Below are 21,412 nucleotides of genomic sequence, written 5' to 3'. Positions count from 1 at the left end.
TCCTTTTTTGGCCACTTCCCTCCTCTTTACTCTCTTCTCTTTACACTTCTTCCCTATCATCCCACTCTCGATCCCTCCCACACCTACTTCCCTTTGTCTTCACGACATGCCAAACGTTGTGTATGTACTCCCGCGCTTCTTTTTCCAAAAAAGTCACCATCACATCTTCTCGTTGCCCGTCATTCATGCCATTGGTATCGTGAAAAATCTATGTCCCATGGAATTCGCCATTTTTCTTCTTCCACCACCCACACAATCCTATCCCCCGTCACACGGACAATCCACCCATAACCACCCATAACCATCCATTCTATTCGCGAAATATTTGCCATCGTCGTAATTTTTTCTCTCTTTTTTTTTTTCTTTTCTTTTTTTTGTTTCTTTTTTCTTTCTTTCTTTCTTTCTTTTGGTTTTGTTTTTTATCTTCGAGGGAAAAGAAAAAAAAAAAAAAAAAGAAAAGAAAATGATTCACTTGATCGATCTAAAATAATCCAATCTAACATAATATATATATATATATATATATATATATATATATATATATATATATCATATAATATAATACAATATTATAATGCAATGATTTTTCATATGTATAAAATTATAAAACATAATTAGAAAATTATTCACACGTAGATTTGGATATAATTAATATATGAAAAGTGAAGAAATTAGAAAAAAAAAAAGAAAAGTAAAAAAGAATAAAAAAAAAAAAAAAAAAAAAAAAATGTTCGAGAGAATAGAGATAAAAAAGTAAGAAAAAAAATAAGAAGAGAAAAACAAAAAGAAAAGAAGGAAAGAAAAAGAAAAGAAATAAGTTAGAAAATAATTAACTCGCGTTCGGATAATTCAATTTAATATAATTTGTGAAAATTAATTTACGCCATAATATCTCGTTCGTTTTCAATATCTATATTCTATTTTTTGTATAATTCAAACGAAACTCGTGTAGAATAGACAATTTTTCTTTTCTTTTCTCTCTTTCTTTTCATTTCTTTTCTTTTTTTCTTTTCTTTACACGCGACAATATAACAACGCTCAGACTTTTGATATCAAGTCTGACACATTTTATCTCGTGGAGTTAACGACGATAATAGACGACGATTTTACAATGGCCGATCTAACGTCTAACTTCTTACCAGGAATACGTGTATTAAACGATTATCTTAACGCGATGTTACGTGCTGAATGCATCGGGTTTTGTTTCGCGACGAGCAATGAAATGCAGCTTCGAGGATAAGCCATGTTGGTTACGAGAGAGAGAGAGAGAGAGAGAGAGAGAGAGAGAGAGAGAGAGAGAGAGAGAGATAGTGAGAGTGAGAGAGAGAGAGAGAGTGAGAGTGAGAGAGAGAGAGAGAGTTATCCTCGGTAGGGTTGGAATGGAATTGAAGAGGGAAAGAGAAAAGGGAAGAAGGAAGAGAAAGAGGGTAAAAGAGGGACGAAACAGCGAATTCGAGTTTCGTTACAGCATGCAACCTAAATATCGCTCAAAGTCGTAATATATATCGAATCCACGCGATAAGAGATTAACATCGGTAGTCTTAACGTGTCCCGATATGATCCTAAACTTTCATGAAAATGAATCAAGCCGATGTAATTTTTTTCCAGATAAACTTTGAAATTTTAATTTCTAATTATCACGATTATTAATTCTTTTTCTTTCTTTTTTTTTTCTTTTTTCGCATAACCCTAAATCAAATTTAAACGTAGAGAAAATTAACACCTTTTCCTTGTTTCCTTGTTCTCTTCGTTTCCCTTAAGTTTCACGATGGACGAACTATTTTTTATTGAGTAAATAAATAAACAAATAAACAAATAAATAAATAAGTGGAATTTTCTGAAGCGAAAAAGAAAACAATTTCAAGATATTAAATCTCTGAATTGTTTACCGTTTTATCGGTACAATCGATAGGGGGAAAAAAAAAGAAAAAAAAAAAAAAAAGAAAGAAAAGGGCCAACAATAAAAAGAAACAAGATTTGTTTTAAAAACGGCGATATATCCGTACGTTCAAATTAATCGATAAGATATGAATAATAAAATAAAAATGTTTATTCGAGACAGTACGAGAGAAAGATCGTCGACGAGTATGAAAGAAAGTTTTCGAAACAATCTTCACGAAAAAAAAAAAAAAAAAAAAAAAAAGAAAAGAGAGAGAGAGAGAGAAAAAAAAATATAAGCAGTATCATATAAAGAGTATATTTAGAAATCGAAAAGAATGATCGTAAAACGTTATGGTAAATACGTGATCAACGTAAACAATATTCCATCGATATGTTATATTTGAATGAAAATACGAAGAACAGAGTCATTCATTCTTTCGTTTGAAATTCCGTCGATTCTTTTTCTCTTGCGATTGACAAAAACCATAAGATACATATTTCGAGAAAGATTGAAATGACCTCAGCTCGGTTAAGAGGAACGTGCGTTTAGAAGAGAATTGCCAGGAGTGTGTCTCTTCACCCATTAACTTTGATGTGCTTATAAAACATAGTAGGAGAGAGAGATAGAGAGAGACAGCGAGAGACAGAGAGTGAGAGAGAGAGAGAGAGAGATTCGAGTTAGTGGGATCGACGGTGTTCCCATTTTCTGCCTATACGTTGGTACATACGTACGTACGTACCTATAACCTATACGATGGGAAAAAGGACAGAGATATAGGGGAGATTCCAAGAGAGAAAGAGAGAAAAAGAGAGAGAGATGGGTTTGGTGCAAGCCAGTAGTGTACGCTCAGCCGGCCGTATAGAGTTTCCAAATTTAATAGCCCTGTGTCAGAGTAGAACGTAGGAATGAGGAATGGGCACACACATACACACACATATTTATATATATATATATATATATATATATATATATATACATAGATAGACACATAGAGACATATACAAAATACCATATACGGTGGGTAGCTCTCGACTATAAATACGGGAGCTGGTTGATTATACGGAACCCCCATGTCAAACCACCCTTTCTGGTTCACTCTCTCTCTCTCTCTCTCTCTCTCTCTCTCTCTCTGTCTCTCTCTCTATCTATCTTTTTCTCTTTCCTCTTCCTGATTCCATCCGGTTATTTAATGTAAAGTACCGAACGTATCCATGAACCTTCACTATGGAATTTTTATTCTTTAGTTCGCAGTCTGATTCGACGGACACACATTGTATATAGAAACACGATCGAGTATCATTAAATTCCCCCCCCCTCCCCCCGTTATTCTCGTATTTGAAACTTCTCGTTCTCATATATCTTCTATCACTCTCTCTCTCTCTCTCTCTCTCTTTCTCTTCCTTTCCTTTCCTTTGAAAATTAAATATATATTAGAATTCATTAATCTCGAAGATTGATAACCATCAAGATTTCTACTTCAATATATATATTATATATAGATAAAGTATTAGAATTTATAAACATCTAGATTGATAACTATCAAGATTTCTATTGTACTATATATTTATATATATATTTATATATATGCATGTGTATGTGTATTATTTGAGTGTAGGTATATGTAAATAATCTATCTATATCCAACAGTAATGTTTCTCATCAATTAGATTATCTCTTAATCTAATTGTCTAATGCTAATCGACTTATCGGCACCTCTTACATACATATTTATATATATATATATATATATATAGATGTATATATGATTAAAATTATACAGGGAGTGTGAGTTTAAACACAAATATACACCTTACATACTCGCAGCCACTTGTAGCTGATAGCACGCCTAAATCGTTAGTTTCACACGCGTTTAAGTCCTCTCTCTCTCTCTCTCTCTCTCTCTTTCTCGTTTCAACAGTATATACACGTATAGAAATACAAACACACACACACGTATCTAGATATATGTGAGGCTCACATATGTATACATATAGAACGAACAGTTCATTGCCGTACTACAGAGAGAAACTGAGTGAATCGCGCGATTACACGAATCGCGGCTGTGTAGAGGAGAGGTCGGAAAAGCAGCAGGTTGGCAAGCAATTTCAGGCCGGGTTCAACAACTGTGAATTTTCGCTCCCTCACACATCCTCCTCCTCTTCTTCCCTCCTCCACCTCTCCACCCTATCTATATCCAATCTACCTCTCTTACCTCTTTTACCAACACGCTTCGCTAACGGTCGATGTTTCAGGCTTCTATATATATATATATATATATATACATAACAGCTTCTTTATATACTCTCATCACCATACTCTATCTATCTTTATTTATCTATCTATCTTTCTCTTTGTTTCTCTATCGATTCTTAAATCCCTTTTTAGATTTCTATTCGATTTATCTAAAACCTACTCTACTATCTGTTTGCAAGCTTTTAGGAAAACCCAAAGGCGTTAGGTATCACTATCACCATCATCACTACCACCAATATCACCATCACCATCATCACCATCATCATCATTATCATTATTATATGAGAAAAAAAGATTAATGTTTAACTCGAGCGAGTTAATGTGATCGTTGCACATAAACCAAAACTCCATTCTTCATTGTTTTATACAAATATTATATATATATATATATATATTATTAAGATTATAAACATTATCAGAAAAGATTATCATACCTTATTATCTTTTTTACGATAATATATATTTAAATCTTCGTGATCGTAATTTGATTATGTTATACTTATCTCAAAGTTTTTAATTTAAACGAAGATCTAATTGTTGCTAATTATCTAAAATGTACAAACGAAGTTCTTCGTTCTAATTACATTCCTATTAGATATCACATTATCTAATTATAGTACAATATATAGTAATATTATAGCGATCAAGGAAATGTGAAATGTGTCGTGTTATTCAACAAAAACAAAAACAATAATAACGACAACAACAGCGACAAAATGAATAAATAAATAAATAAAGAAATAAAGAAAAAGAGAAAAAGAAAAAGAAAAAGAAAAAAAAAGAAGAATTCGAATAAGCCATCACAATTGTCTAATAATATCATTGAAGAAGGCCGATGATAAATTAGAAAAGATTTAATTTATACGAGTTCGTGATAATATCACGAAAGTAACTTTGATATATTTTTGTATCTACCTACCTACCTACCTACCTACCTACCTACCTATTTATCTACCTACCTATCTACCTACCTACCTGCTTACCTACACATGTTAGGAGAGACGATCTCTGTTGCTTTATTCGTGCGCAGTCATGGTTCGAAGGATCGACGTGGTGGATAAAGAGGACGGGGAAGGGTAAGGATGGGGTTGAAAGGATAGATAGATAGATAGATAGATAGATAGATAGATAGATAGATAGATAGATAGAAAGATAGATAGATGGCGGCAGAGACTGAACAACAAACTACGAGAGAGTCGAGCTACTCTCTTTCCTTCCCTTCATCTCTTCCTATCTCTCTCTCTCTCTCTCTCTCTCTCTCTCTCTCTCTCTCTCTCTCTCTCTCTCTCTCTCTCTCTCTCTCTCTCTCTCTCTCTCTATACACGGCGTAACGTACAATCAGCGATATTGTCACGAACCAACGAAACCGCAGCAATTTCCTAGGCGACACGCGTGCCTGGATTATCTTATAATTCCCAGCTTTATACGTGGGGCTTTCATGAAACACGAACTACCATCCCACCACACCCCTCCACTACCCCCTTTACCACTCTCACCTATTCTCCTATCTCCGAACACCAGTGGAGACTCTATAGATACTCTCTCTCTCTCTCTCTCCCTCTCTCTCTCTCTCTCTCTCTCGATCTCTCATCGGTCACGATGCACTTTCTCTTCTGTCTCTGTCTCTGTCTCTATGCCTCTGTCTTTGTCTATCTTCGTCAGCATGGAATTTCGATTAGGCTACTGGTAATAATCACGAAGTATGATGCCAAGCACGAATCTCAGTCGTCTCCTCAATCGTCTTCATTCGTCATTGTTAAAATTTTTCATTAAATATACAAAACTCGTGCATTATTTGTAATTTACGTATTATAAATATGACAAAAAATAATTTTCAAACGTATCTTTTGTCGTCGTCCTAATCGAGCGTGAGTTTGCTTGATTGAAAAGATAATTTAGAATGTTCGAGGGATAGCTACGATCTTTGTTTTTTTCATCATCATCATCATCATCATCATCATCATCATCTTCTTCTTTTTCTTCTAATACTTTTTTCTGCTTTTTCCTTTTTCATTTCTCTTTTTCTTTTTTTTTTCTTTTTTTTTTTTTTTTTTTTCTTACATCGTTCAATATAAGTTCTTAATAAGATCGTTTGACGTACGACGTCACGTACTTATCCTCCTTCCCCACCCCCACCTCTCTCTCTCTCTCTCTCTCTCTCTGAAACTTCTCTAGATTCTCTTTAATCATGTTCCCCGTTATTTTCTGTTATCAATGACTGATGCAAAATTTCAAACGTCAAATTTCACGACGCCTAAATACACGTAGCATAGGTATTATTTATTTCTTTCTAATCACATTATCACTGATCACTGATCACTGATATTCAATGATAATATTACAGATACCGAGAGTTCGTGCGTTAAAAAAAAAAGAAAAATAAATAAGTAAATAAATAAAAAGAAAAAAAAAAAACGTATTGTATGTTACTCCATTCGAAAAACATTATCAGCGATGTGCGAACAAAAATGAAAAAAAAAATGAAAAAAAAAAAAAAAAAAAAAAAAAATAAGAAGAAAAACTAAGAAAAGAAAAGAAAAAAAAAAAGAAGCAACGGAGAGAGAAGGTGTCACCAGATTTATTTGTCTCTACCGAGGCCACAGTCAAGACTGTCGCTTACCATTTCGGGAATCATCCACTTCCAAGCTTCAAAACGATTTGTAGAGGTCACAGCCCCTTCCCCTCTTTGTGTACTCGATACGTAGCAACCAGTATTTATAAACACGCAAGCCACCGCAATTTCGAAACTCGAAAATATTCATGAACATTCGGAGAGAAAAAACAAGAAGAAAAAAAAAAAAAAAAAAAAAAAAAAAGAAGAAACAACCAAACAAAACAAATATGGAAATTGAAGAACTGATGATATTTTATCTGACATCGTTCGAAATTGTTTTAATTTTGCTTGCTCCTACTCTTGCTTTCTCTCTCTCTCTCTGTCTCACTCTGTCTCTCTCTCACTCTCTTTCTACTCCTTTCTGACAATTGTCGTCACTCGATATTTATCGAATCGCGATTTATCGATCGATATAAAACTTTTGCAACGAAAAAAAATAAAAAAAAAAGTAAAAAAAAATAAAAAAAAAAAGAACAGGCAACGACAAACGATAATGCGATTCTATATAGATGATAATTGGAATAATTGATTTCGATTTAATTCGGCTCGTCGACGAAATCGTAAATTTTCAGCTTTGTGAAATAGTCTCTCTCTCTCTCTCTCTCTCTCTCTCTCTCTCTCTTTATCTATCTATCTATTTAGCTATCTTTCTCTCTTAATGCGATGGCTTGGACGATGAGGCAAAAGAGTTAAATCGTAATTAGCGAATTGCAAAATCTCACGAGATATCGATGTATCGCGATCGAAATCGTACGAATTGTTAAAAGCTCTATATCCATGAATAAAAATATAATATTATATTATAACATATTTACAAAAAATATATATATATATATATATATATATATATATATATATATAAATATATGTTCACGCGTTTATGATTCATATTATAAAAATATAAAACTATAATTCCGCAAGAGCAAATCCGATAATTCATTAATGTCGACTTTAACGTGAGCAAAGCGCGAATTTTATAATATCGCATTTGAGAGAGTCGAAATGAAACGCGTCGAATCTTTCGTATTAAATGTTTATCGGCTCTACGATTTTACCCAAATGAATTATACGATAGCGTAAGTATGTATTCGCCGATCGTTCGTAATATGTTTTTGGATTTTATCTCTATCCTCATTTTTGCCAATAGTCGTATCTCCGATGATAATATGACGACTTTGTTACTAATTATCGTTAGGTATTCTATCACTAATAAATATTTATTAATCCCTTTGTCATCACATTTTTAACGATTAACAATGATTCAATGATTCGAAAAGAACGAGAGCGAAAAAGATAATAATAATAATAATAATAATAATAATAATAATAATAATAATAATAATAATAATAAAAAATATTTTCTTAACTCAAAGACAAATATATACGATCGATTTTAATCGACAATTCGTTTAAAATTTGCGGATATAAAAAATCGAACTTGTGATGATAATATCTATCATCAAGGGTGATAGAAGAAAGCGTTTTTTACGAAGATACGAAGTATAAGGACAAACTGTGTAGGAATAAGATATAAATAGATAGATAGATATACAGAAACAGAGAGAGAGAGAGAGAGAGAGAGAGAGAAAATCGGTGGTGGGGTTGGGAGTAGCGGAAACATCGAGAGGAGAGGGGAAACTGTATTCTCTTGGGTAGGGAGCGAGAAAACCAATCAAACCGTCATTTGTAATCAATTAAAAGCCAATAAACCCAGTGCTGATTGGACGATAGGCGCGAGAGCGTACTGCGAAAACGAGGACAATAATAGCGGGTCATTACCGTTGGTGTTGAGTTCATTTCTATGAGAACACTTCGTCGTCTCTCGGCTGTTCTTCAACAACTAGCAAGCTTCGCTTGCTTTCTAGGCATGTTCGTTCTCCCTCTCTCTCTCTCTCTCTCTTTCTCTCTTCCTAGACTGCGACAGACGAGCTGTTGATTTCAACCACTCATCGACTAGGATCGTTGTTGCATGGATGTTGATCAGGGGAGTTGAGGGATGAGAGGAAGAATGGACTTGTTGTTATGCAACCCTTTATCTCCCCCCTCTCTCCCTTTTCTTCACGTTCTCTCTGTTCCAAATCCTTTCTCTAAAGCGTTAGAGTCGCGCTACTGCTTCTGCTGCTCCTGCTGCTGCTGCTTTTGCTGTTGCTGTTGCTGTTGCTGCTGTTGCTGCTGCTGCTGGTGTTGCTGTTGTTGTTGCCTCGACTCTTGAGAACCGTCGACCCTCTTCTTGTTCCCTCTCGATCTTTGCATACTCTTTCGCGAGAGGAGCGCGACGTAAAATTCGTTTCGTCCTTGTTCTTCTCCATATCACAACTACCATCATCAACTACCATCACCTGTTCACTTTCTTCTCCTCCTTCTCTTCCTCCGTTACCTTCGTTAAAAATCGAATAAGAATGTGGATGTTAGAATCGTGGGAAACGTAGAACCCGTCTACTAACACAACCTCTTCTCTTCCCTTCTCCTCCTTCTCCTCCTTCTTCTTCTTCTTCTTCTTCTTCTTCTTTTTCTTCTTTTATCACCATCCTTCTCCTATTCCCTTGCTTCTAATTCTCTCAACTCGTACGAGCTAATAAAGTAAAATACCTAAAATCATTTGCCTTCACTTTTCTCGTTCAATGCTTTACGTTAATAACTCGGAACGAATCGTGGATCGGTGGTAAATTTTTTAACGTAAACCACTTTGGAAATTTTGCCGTCTTTAAAAATTGCTATTAAAATCGAATAAAACACTTAAGATCCAAATTATATATATATATATATATAATGGGTATATAGTATTTTGTTTATATTTGAGAAAACAAATTCTTTCTTCATTTTTTTTTCTTTTTTTTTTTTTTTTTTTTTTAACGCGTGATACACCAGTATCTCACCAACAATACAGTCAATCTGATTTTTATTTTAATGATTTTATCTATCGGTCGATTTTTCAATGATCTATAATATTTAAATCGTACCTTTATTATATCCAATAATATTTAAATCATATCTATTTTATATCATACCACATACATACATACATATATATATATATATATATATATATATATATATATATATAATCTACTTTATACAGTGTGTGTATATGCAATAGAAAATGATTGCGGATGAAATCGTGTAAATCTCGATACAGTGAGAGCATCGGTGCACGATTATTAGCGATTATTTACGATCTCGGTCCACGTCTAACAGGTTGGAATAGGAGGTTGGTGGTAACAAACATAAATTTTACGTACAATATCGCGTATTCGTGGAGGATTTTTAAATGCGCGTCTCCAAGCGTTAAAACGCAGACGTGCAATCCGACGAAAATACAACAGAGCTTTTTCACATACACGATTTTATTTCACGTATCTCTCAATTCTACCACCCTCGAGCCATCTCCCATCGACGCCATCCCCACTACCTACCCCTCCTCTTCCCATTCCCCCTCGTCATCCACGTATTTCCCCTTTTTCCTCTCGACGCCTCCTCCTACCTACTACGAATAAAGATTTACAATGTTTTGCCGAACTATATATGGGAAAATAATGATTTATTCGTTCGTGCTTAAACGTAACACCATCTGATAAATCAATTTCTTTTGCTATTTTTCTTTTTCTTTTTTTTTTCTTCCTTCCGTCTCCCTCCTTCACCCCTCCCCCGTCCCCCACCGCCACCATCACATCCATCTCCCGGTCTTTTCTTTTAATCTCTCTTTTCTTCGCAAAGAAAAAATTCCTAATGAAAACGTAATACCTTTAAATTGTACGTAGAACGTTGTAAAAATTATTTTAACGATACGAAATAAAGAGTTCCATCCACCCCGAGAATCACTTTTTCTCTCTCTCTCTCTCTCTTTTCTTATCTTTTCATTTTCCTATTTTCTTTCTTTCTTTCTTTCTTTCTTTCTTCTTTTTTCTTTTTTCTTTTTTGTTTTTTCCTTTTTCTTCTTCGATCGAGATTACACAATACACAGAATCTAAATTTGATAGATAAAAAGGAATTACAAATCGTTTGACTTTTATCGGATGTATCTTTGAAACGAATGAAAGAACAAAAATAAATATACGATGGATTTTCTTATTAGGAAGGAAAAAGAAAATCGATTTTGTTTCTCTTTCTTTCTTTCTTTCTTTCTTTCTTTCTTTCTTTATTTATTTATTTATTTATTTTTTTTTTTTTATTCCAATCGCATATATTGATCACACGAGAGAATGAAAGAGAGAGAGCTGTCATCGACTATCGATTTCAAAATTTTCAATATCCTATACCGCGAATTCGTTTCAGGCATCTCTCTCTCTCTCTCTCTCCCCTCCCCTTTCTCTCTCTCTCTTTCTCTCTCTCTCTCTCTCTCTCTCTCTTTCCGGAGGGCAGAACGAGCTGTCTCTCATATACCGGCTAGAATGAACGACCGCCATTTTGGTGCTGGTGGCAACAGGGTTGAACCGAAAGAGAGACGGAAAAAGATAACTCTAGTGAGTGTGAGAGAGAGAGAGAGAGAGAGCGCGCGAGAGAAAGAGAAAGAGAAAGAGAAAGAGAGAGAGAGAGAGAGAGAGAGGATAGACGAGGGATTTAAACGCCAAATTCAGGAACGAACCACGTCTGTTCTCCCTCCTCTGGCGAGCCGGCGCTCAACCACCCACGCACCCTCCCTCTTCTTTTCCCCTAACTCGAACCAACCATCTACTCTCGCAACTACCCTCGAGTTTTACTCACCACTCTCTATATTTATATATGTATGTATGCATGCATGCATGCATACATACATACATGTATGTATGTATGTATGTATGTATGGACGGATGCGAGTTTATGCCGACGAGTTAGTAATTCCGACACGGGGCAAGAATATCGCGTTTTTAGTCTGGCCCCGATCCCCTTCCACCCTCCCTCTTTCTCCGTGACGAAAGGGAGAAAGATGAGAAGAGATTCAGAGGGAAAGAGTAAAGGGAAAAGAGATAATGAGAGAAAGAGAGAGAGAGAGAGAGAGAGAGAGAAGTCATGAAAAGAAATTTTGAAAGATAGAAAAGAAGAAAAAGAAGAAGTTAGTGAGAGCTAAGGAAGGTAATAGAATTAAATGTATGTTTATATCTATTTATATTGTATAATCATTAGATTTTATAATAATCTCAGTGAATATACTTTTTTTTTATAGGGACACTATGTGTATATACTTCCTTAATATGTTCTCGATAAAGTATCTATATGCATATATACAGAGTGTTCCAAGAAAAAGTATCCATCAATATTATTATAAAACCTAGTGATTTTTTTTTTTTTCTTTTTTTTTTTTTATCGAAAAACACCGAAACAAATCAATTTTGTTGACGTGTTGATATCATACGAAAGTTCTTTTAATTCACTTTTAAAAATCCTATCATTATTCGTTTCTTTTTGAGTTGTTTTTTTTCTTTTCTATTTTATTTCAACTCGATAGTCCCGGAATTAACGCGTTTCGAAGTTTCCAATTGAAAGAAGATTTTTCTTTTTTCAATCTGTTAAATATTCAAAATGCGTATCTCCGAGATATCGACGCGTTAATAAAAAAAATCTTTTCTTTTGTTATAATTTACATTTGGACATCGAACATACCGCAAATCCAGATCCGATCTATTTCATTGATATTCGTTGATTGTTATCTTGGCTAATAAAATTATTGTTAGATTTCTTTTTGTCAAATGATCAGACGAAAGAGACGACGGTAAGAATTTTTCTTTTCTAAAGATTACGAATTATTCGTCGATTGTTTTCGTAGAATATTGTCGACGGAAATGGGATATTTTTTTTTTCTTGTTCTTATTAATTTTTTCTTTTTCTTTTTTTTTTTTTTCCTAAACACGACACGGAGTTTTGAAATAACTTGTACGGGGACAAAATTTCAAACGGATAATTAACACCCGTCGATTCCTTTTTTTTTTCCTTTTCTTTCCTTTTCTTTTCATTCCCTCCCGCCCCTCCTCTTCACCCCCATGAGAATATTTACAATGCAGAATATGTGCCAGCCGTATCAACGCCGGACTTCATTAGAAGAACTTCAGTGGCGCATAGTTGAGAAATGCCGAATCAGATTACACCGGATCTACTGGGAAATATACGAACCAACACCGAAAGTAAAGATTTTATTATTGTACATATATATATATATATATATATATATATATATATGTATATATGTATATATGTATATATGTATATATATGTCGACGGGAATATCTATTTTGAATATTTCATAAAATAAAAGCTTATCTTTTTTTTTTTCTTTTTTAATTTAAAACTCCGTAACGCGCATCTACTCGGAAATTATTGACTCGAAATTTCGGGTTAGATAAAAAAAGAAAAAAAGAAAAAAAAAAAGTAACACCACTGTAAAGAGAATTAAAAGATCCTTCGAAATGGTATATTTTGATTAAATTAAAATGGATGAATCTTGAAAACAAAATTTATCAGAGATTTAATCAAAAATAATTAAGAAAAAAAAAATAATAATAATAATAATAATAATAAATAAATAGAAGGCAAAAAAAATTAAAAAATAAGAAGAAAAGAATAATAATAATTCTTAATAATTCTGATCAATAATTGTCATTGGAGAAACACTATATACATATATATATATATATGTGTGTGTGTGTGTGTGTGTGTGTGTGTGTGTTCTTTTTATCTTAGGAATTTTTAAAACGTCATTAGCCGACATAATTTGCGCTCGAAGAAAAATTTCAAGTTTCCTTAGATCGATCTAACATACGAGAGAAAAAGAAAGAGATAGAGAGATATAAATGAAGAGAGAGAGAGAGAGAAAAGAAAAGAAAAAAAAAATCGTCAGGTTAAAAGTATGATGAAAACACGTAAGTAGTACGACGAGGTTAATCGAAATCAGGCAAAATAAAATATTATGACGAAGGTTCATAATATCCGACACGACCGGATATAAGAGGCACCTTCTCCCCCTCTCCATCCTCATTTAATTAGGGCATCTAAATCTTACGAAAGATAAAAACGAAAAAAAAAGAAAAAAAAAAAGAAAAAAAGAAACCACTTCTCTCAAAAAGATACGTATACATTCGAGATACACGATATATATATATATATATATATATATATACAAATCATACAGTATTAAACCAATTCGATATTATAAAAAAAAAAAAAAAAATATATATATATATATTTATTTACTTTTCTTTTTTAATTTGGCAAAACCCAAAGTATACTTGTATGGTTATATGATTTTATTAATCGATCGTACAACGTTCCTCCTCGTTTCGTGCTTCCGTACACTTCGAATAAATTTACGTGCGACATTATGAAGTATTGTTAATTTACAGAACGAATGCCGTATTTATCTTTCAAATGAACGCTGCGAGAGCACTCTCTTTCTCTTTCTCTCCCTCCCCCTCTCTCTCTCTCTCTCTCGCGCACTCTCATATTCGCACTCTCCAAACCCCTTCTCCGTCTCTCTCTCTCTCTCTCTCTCTCTCTCTCTCTCTATCTATCTTTCTATCTCGCTCACTCTATCTTTCTATCTCTCTCACATACACGATACTCAAGCGAACTACCTACTATCTACCTATCTACCTATCTACCTGTCGGGGTAAAAATTCATTAGGTTTTTCGTTCGTTATTCATTTTCATTAGGTACGCGATGCAATGCGCTATGACAAATTTGACAAATTTTATTTACGTTAAATTAAGAAGACGCCAACAACGGCGTATACGTCCGTTGGTATGGTTGACGTTGATAAAGGAATTTCAAATTTTTATACACATACATACATATATATATATATATATATATATATATATATATATGTATATTTATTTATATGGTTAAGTATATCTCATATATGAGCGAACGTCAATGTCCATTTTTGTTTATTTTCTATTTTTTCTTATTTTTTTAATTTTTCCATCTTTAGGTTTTCCTCTCTCTTTTCTCTTTTTCTCTCTTTAATACTTATTATATCTTATATTTCTTTATTATATTTTAATATATATATATATATATATTTTTTTCTTTTAAATATATCTTCATCAATATCTCTTCCTTTGCTCTTTTACAATTGTATACGTGTATATAAAAAATATAATATATTCTATACATACATATATAATTAAAGAAAAAAAAAAAAAAAAAAAAAAAAAAAAAAAAAAAAAATTAAAATCAGAGAGATATAACTTTTTGAACAAAATGTCTGAACGATTTATGGATTACGACCGGTTTAAATAACCCTTATTATTTTAAGGTAGGTATATATACATACATTGGTAGGAAAATACGTTCCTGCCTTAGGATGGTTTACATTAAATATCCGAGAGAAATTGATAATTTATGATTTAAGTGGAGATGATAGATAGGTAGATAGGATAGTTAGAGTATAACTATATATACTCTACAATATATATATATATATATATATATTGTACCGAAATATTCCCTTGTTCTACCAACCAACGAAAATTCAACGAATATTCTAAAGAGCACCTACGACAATATGCAGTAAGATCGTTCTCTGACCTTTAGCTTATTAAAAATGACTATCTTCCGTCGCGAAGATATTCCACAGGATATCCCTAGCAAAAAATATCGTGTTATTCTATGCAAATTATGACTCTTTCGTGATTACAGAAAAGTCAAATATATTCGAGAGTTTTTCTATAGTGCTTTTCTAAAATGCCAGAGAGGGAAAAAATTTAATGTTTATTCGAGTGAAAAATGTGTAAAAAAAAAAAAAAATATATATATATATATATATATATATATATTTATATATAAAATAAAATACGAAATAATAAAACAAAAAAGAAAAAAAAAAAAAGAAAAAAGAGTGACGATGTATCATCCTTTGAAACGCATAATATAAATGTAATTTATACTGCAAACAAAAAAAAAAAAATAGAGAGAGAAAGAAAAAAAAAATATGTATGCTGAGATTAAATGCATATATCGCTAAAAAAAAAAAAAAAATAAAAAAAAAAAAAGAAAAGAAGAAAAAAGAAATGAAGAAGAAAGAAAAAAATTTTAATTATCTTATTCGACCAAACAACGAACATTTATTTAAATCGGAATAATAAAACATGCTAAAAATTTATTCAGCTTTCTAATCTAACGCACGCGTCGATTTATCTTTTAATTATTTTCTCTTGAACAATATATATATTTAAGAGCTGAAAATAATATAGACAAGAAAAAGAAAAAGAAAAAGATAAAGATTTATATCATTATCTCAATAGATCAAAAATCCATTGAATTTGATTCGAATTCTAGATATAAAGATCGTTCGTATAATTATAATAAAGAAAGAACGAAGGAAGAGAAAATAACATTATGATTTATTTTACACGTTTTATAAATGAAAAACCATCGAAGAAAATGATATTATAATTTTTGTATTTCTCAACGAGATATATAATGTGGCTCGTTGTTATTCAGGATCGTGATAAGCGAATTTTTTTTAAATATTTATATATAACGTCGCAATGGGACTACGGAGTATCGCGCTCAAGGAGGGGAAGGTCATTTTATCCCTCCGAAAGAGAGAGAGAGAGAGAGAGAGAGAGAGAGAGAGAGAGAGAAAGAGGATAGATCGCTCTTCGAATGGTATTATCGTCATTTCGATGTGTCATTAAACGAACGTGTTAAAAGAACAACATATGGTCATTTAACCTTTGACATTTCGCCATTGGGGTTGCTGTCAACATGGATGAGACGCGTAAAACCATAAAAATAGATATATATATATATATATATATACACATACACAAACTATACATAATAAAATTTACATTTCTATTCTTAAAAAAAAAAGAGAGAGAGAGAGAGAGACACATCTTCATATCTATTACATTTATAAAATAAAAAACTTAGTTATTAAATATTATATATATATATCTAGATACATATATATATATATATATATGTATCTTTTTTTTTTTCTTTTTTGTTTTATTATTTCGAATATTGTTTATGTATATATATATATATATATATATATATATATATATATATATATATATAAACAATATTCAATATTATATTTCAATATAATATGATGATCAATATTGTATTTCTTCGAATGTTAAATGATATATATATATATAAAATCAAAATAAAAATATACTTATACATACATACTTATATATATATATATATATATATATATATATATATATATATATGTATATATAATTTTCTATAGTTCTCTATCGATTATACGGGAACGATGTGGCAACGAGATGGAGAAATAAATAAATAAATAGCGAAGCTTCATAATCGCACGTACCTTTCGGCGTATGGCCTTTAAATAATGCAAAGGCGTCCCGTCGAGGTTCGACTAGGTGGGAATAAAATCTATGTGTTGCATAAAACGAAAAGCACCAGACAATAAAACTTACTATTGCATTTCCCACGTGGTCTTTACGACTACTATTACTACTACTACTATTACTACTATTACTACTACTACTACTACTACTACTAATAATAATAATAATATTAGTATTGCTACCGGTTTAAATAATTTTCATAGAAATTTGCGAATCGACAATATTTCTTCTTACGTTTTTAATTTATAACGTGCGATGATCAAAAAGTTTTCGCGTTGCGGACGCGAATACAAATGCGAATGCGGACACGAATGCTTTTTTTTTTTTTTTTTACATTTTTCTTTCTATAGAGCGGGAAGGGTGGGGGATAAGCGGAGGGAGGGAGGGAAAGGAAAAAAGAAAAAGAAAGAAGAAAGAAAGAAAGAAAGCAATAACGTCGATATCGCTTACGTGCCGCTCATTGTTCCGAATTGTTTTCGTTAAACAAAACTCAATGCAAACATGTCGTTTGTTTATTCGACTGTATGTCAGTGTATGTGTATTTTACATATATATTGTTAACGTGTGTGTGTGTGTGTGTGTCGTGTATGACGGCTTTTGTTGGAGAAACAGTCAAGAATAGAATGAGCCTTGAAACATAGAAGAAAGAGTGGAGAATGATCTATAATGTGAACATTAAATAACGAGATTCTACGCGATATACTTATTCTCTTTTATATGTTTACAATGATGTATTATTTTTTACAAAAAAAAAAAAAAAAGTAAAAAAAAAAAAGAAAGAGAAAAGAATTAACTCCTACTGAATTTTTTTAATTAGATGAAAAAAAAAAAAAAGGAGAACAGATGAGAAAAAAAAAAGTAATTCTATTAAACGTTCAATCTCATGTTAAATCTAATCTAAATTAAATCTAATATATAACTAGAAGTTATATATATATATATATATATATATTTTTTTTTTTTTTTTTTTTCTTTTAATCATTTCAAACGATACGATTTTGATGAACGCCTTTGAAAAAGCAAATGAATCAAATAAAATAAAATGATAAAGAAAAAAAAAAGAAAATGAAAAAAAAAGAAACAGAAAAAGAAAAGAAATGAAAGTATGATCGTTCATTCATTCTTTCATTTTCTCATATATAGACACATATAATTATCTTGCATACAAAATGAAAGAATTATGAGATATACAATTTATCAAAGGTAGAAGCTAATTATGTATATACATACGTATATATATATATATATATATATATGTGTGTGTGTGTGTGTATATTTTACAGACATATACCCAACATGTACATAGATGAGAAGTGCTTTCAGAAAACGTTTCCGGAATTTTGAGTAGAGGTAATTAGCGAAAATACTCGCGATTTTCTCTCTCTCTCTCTCTCTCTCTTTAAAACCACTCCACCGCCCCTCTCCTCTTTCTCTCTCTCTCTCTCTCTCTAATACCGTAGCTTTTTATGTAATCCATTTACACGCAACTACTTCGAAGTACCACCGTAAATTTTGTTTTATTCCCTTCACCTTGGCAATTGTATATTTACAAAGGACAAAGAACACGAGAAAGCGAGAGAGATAGATAGATAGATAAATAGATAGATAGAGAAAGAGAGAGAAAGAGAGAGAAATGAGGAAGATTAGGGAGAGAGCGTGCAACAAGTCGTGTAAAAGACTATAATTAACCTTCTATTTGACTAAACTCGAAAATACGCCGTCCGACTGAGAATGTAAACACGTATAAGTCGTAATCAACGTTTCCACTACGTAAAATAAGTAAATAATATAAGTAATATAAATATGAATATGTGTATGAATTCTATTACACGCATATATATATATATATATACATATATATATATATATATATAAATATTTATATATATATACACGTACGTACATACGTATGTATTTACAAAGTAAACGAGGGAAATAATATTCAATGAAGACTGCATATTACGATGATACTTTTCATAAACCAATCTCCCTCTCTCTCTCTCTCTCTCTCTCTCTCTCTATCTCTTTCATACTTCTCCCATACATTATCTATAATAAATAATAATCATCTTTTAGAACAATTAATTGTCTATATATATTATATATATATATATAAAAAGGAAGAAGGAAAGTAAAGACGAAGAAACAAAAATATAACTTAAAGTAATTTAATTTAATTAAATATTGACTTACGAAGTAAAACGGGAGAAGAAATAATTAAAGAAAAGAAAAAGAAAGAAAGAAAAGAAAAAATAAATAAAAAAAGATGAAGAAAAAATAAATAATAACTAAAATTCATTTAGAGAAGCTACATTTTACGTTTAGAAGATTCGATTGATGAACGAAAAGGGTGACTGCGATCTCTCTCTCTCTCTCTCTCTCTCTCTCTCTCTCTCTCACACACACACACACACATATATATATATATACACATACACGTATATATAACACGTATGCAGAGGCATACATACACATCTATAGTTCTCAACGAGTTGCGTGAAAATTAGAGCAGGGCAGACGAACGATCGGTCGGCCAATGCAAAACTCGGATAGAGGTACGAAAGCGAATGGAGTAACCTCCTCTCTTGGTGTATGCACCTGTAATTTAGACTTTACGATCGCCATAACCGGGAATGCCTCTGTGCTTTTGGTAATACGTCGCGTGAACCCTCTTCCGAGTATCGTTTCTCCTCTCATCCTACTCGTACATACTACTACCTAACTCTCTTTCTCTCTCTCTCTCTCTCTCTCTCTCTCTCTCTCACACACACACACACATACTCATATACATACACCCTCAACCCCTCTTCTAATATCGTGTTAGCTATCGTTGCCACTATACGTTTCTATTTACGCGGTGATTTTATCGATTTGCTCTCTCCTAAAGAGGAATGGTTCCTCGTTCGAGAAAGAAAGAAAAACGAGGAATAAGAGGACAAAATAGAGAGAGAGAGAGGAGGGGGCGGCGGGAGGGAGGGAGGGAGGGAGGGAGGGTGGAGCTAGCTCGTAATAACGACCGACTCGAATGAAACGGGAAGGATACACATAGCTCTCTAACGGATAGTGAATGATAGAGAGAGAGAGAGAGATATATATATATATATAACTCTCGATAATAAAACGACTAAAAAAGAAAAAGAAGAAGAAGGGTAAAAAAACAAAAAAAAAGAAAAAAAAAAAAAGAGAGAGAAAGAAAAAAGAAAACACAGACGGTTTTGAAGAGAGAACATCGTGTTTTTACTTCCGAGTGACTCGTGTTTCACGAACGCCTCCTACCCTCCCACTCCTGCCCTCCCCTCCCCCCGTCCCTCGGCTGTTCCCGGACTCGTGGGTTGACTCGACCTCCGCTGAAGTTATGTTTCTACGAATATGAGAGATAACGTTTAGACGAGGATAAGAAAAAAAAAAAAAGAAAAAAAAGAAAAAGAAGGAAAGGTAAAAAGAAAGAAGAAAAAGGAAGAAAGGGAAAATAAAATAACTTTTCCTATCTCTGTTATGTTAATTTTTAATAAATCTCCTTGCGGTAGAAAAGTAGAAAAAGAGAGAGAGGGAGAGAGAGAGAGAGAGAGAGAGAAAATGGCAGAAATATCTCGATTTCAATAATGCACTCTTCTTTAATGTATTATATAAATTTTTGGATATATATATATATATATATATATATATATATATATATGTATATATAAAATTGTATTTTTTAAAAATTTTATTTAATTTTATCGTCGCGCAAAATATTGATATTATTACTTCATAATGCAAAGCGTAAATTTTGTATAATTATCATAACACAATTATATCAGTACGAGTGATAGAATAAGAAATTTCTTTATAGAGTAACAAAAAAAAAAAAAAAAAAAGAAAAAAAAAGAAACAACCACATCAAATTATAAAATTTATCATTAAAATAATAATAATAATAATAATAATAATAATAATAATAATAATAATAATAATAATAATAATAATATTAGCGGTTTGAATATTATTATTAAGGCGAATAAAAGACAAAAAAAAAAAATAAAATAAAAACAAAAATAAAAAAAAAAAAAAAAAAAATAGGAAAAGGAAAAGGAAAAAAATGATACGATTATAAATCTCGCGAGAGTTATTTAATGAACCACAGCCGTGTCCCTCGAGCTTTTTAACCTTCGTCGTGTTAATAAGTAAATGTGTCGTCGGAAGGAAAGTAGCCGGCACGCTTAAATTTTCAATCGGACGTTTTACTTGCGCGTACTAAGCATTACGGATTATGAATACAGAGAACAGACTTGTTCGTACTTAAAGCACAGTGTAGAACCGTAAGCGGATTATTAAGCCTCTCCCCCCCCCCAACCACCCCCATTTCGCATTTTATC

The 21,412-nt window shown here is 32.2% G+C and overlaps 1 protein-coding gene across 14 annotated transcripts in view; it reads right to left on the bottom strand.

Moving 5' to 3' along the window:
* LOC124431747 (RING finger protein 17-like) overlaps positions 1-21,412 on the bottom strand; it is a 224,635-nt gene that overhangs the window by 104,004 nt on the left and 99,219 nt on the right. Inside the window, exon 1 of one of the 14 annotated variants that reach the window (XM_046979985.1) lies at positions 8,529-8,561. The exons of the other annotated variants lie outside the window; for them this stretch is intronic. Within the exon in view, the coding sequence (XP_046835941.1) occupies positions 8,529-8,546 (18 nt within the window). The 5' untranslated portion in view covers positions 8,547-8,561. Of the gene's footprint in view, positions 1-8,528; positions 8,562-21,412 lie in introns of those variants that run through there. 14 annotated transcript variants of the gene reach the window in all.

Source organism: Vespa crabro, chromosome 22 (genome assembly GCF_910589235.1).
Source record: "Vespa crabro chromosome 22, iyVesCrab1.2, whole genome shotgun sequence".
Classification (NCBI taxonomy): domain Eukaryota; kingdom Metazoa; phylum Arthropoda; class Insecta; order Hymenoptera; family Vespidae; genus Vespa; species Vespa crabro.
This window is presented reverse-complemented; position numbering and strand designations above follow the sequence as displayed.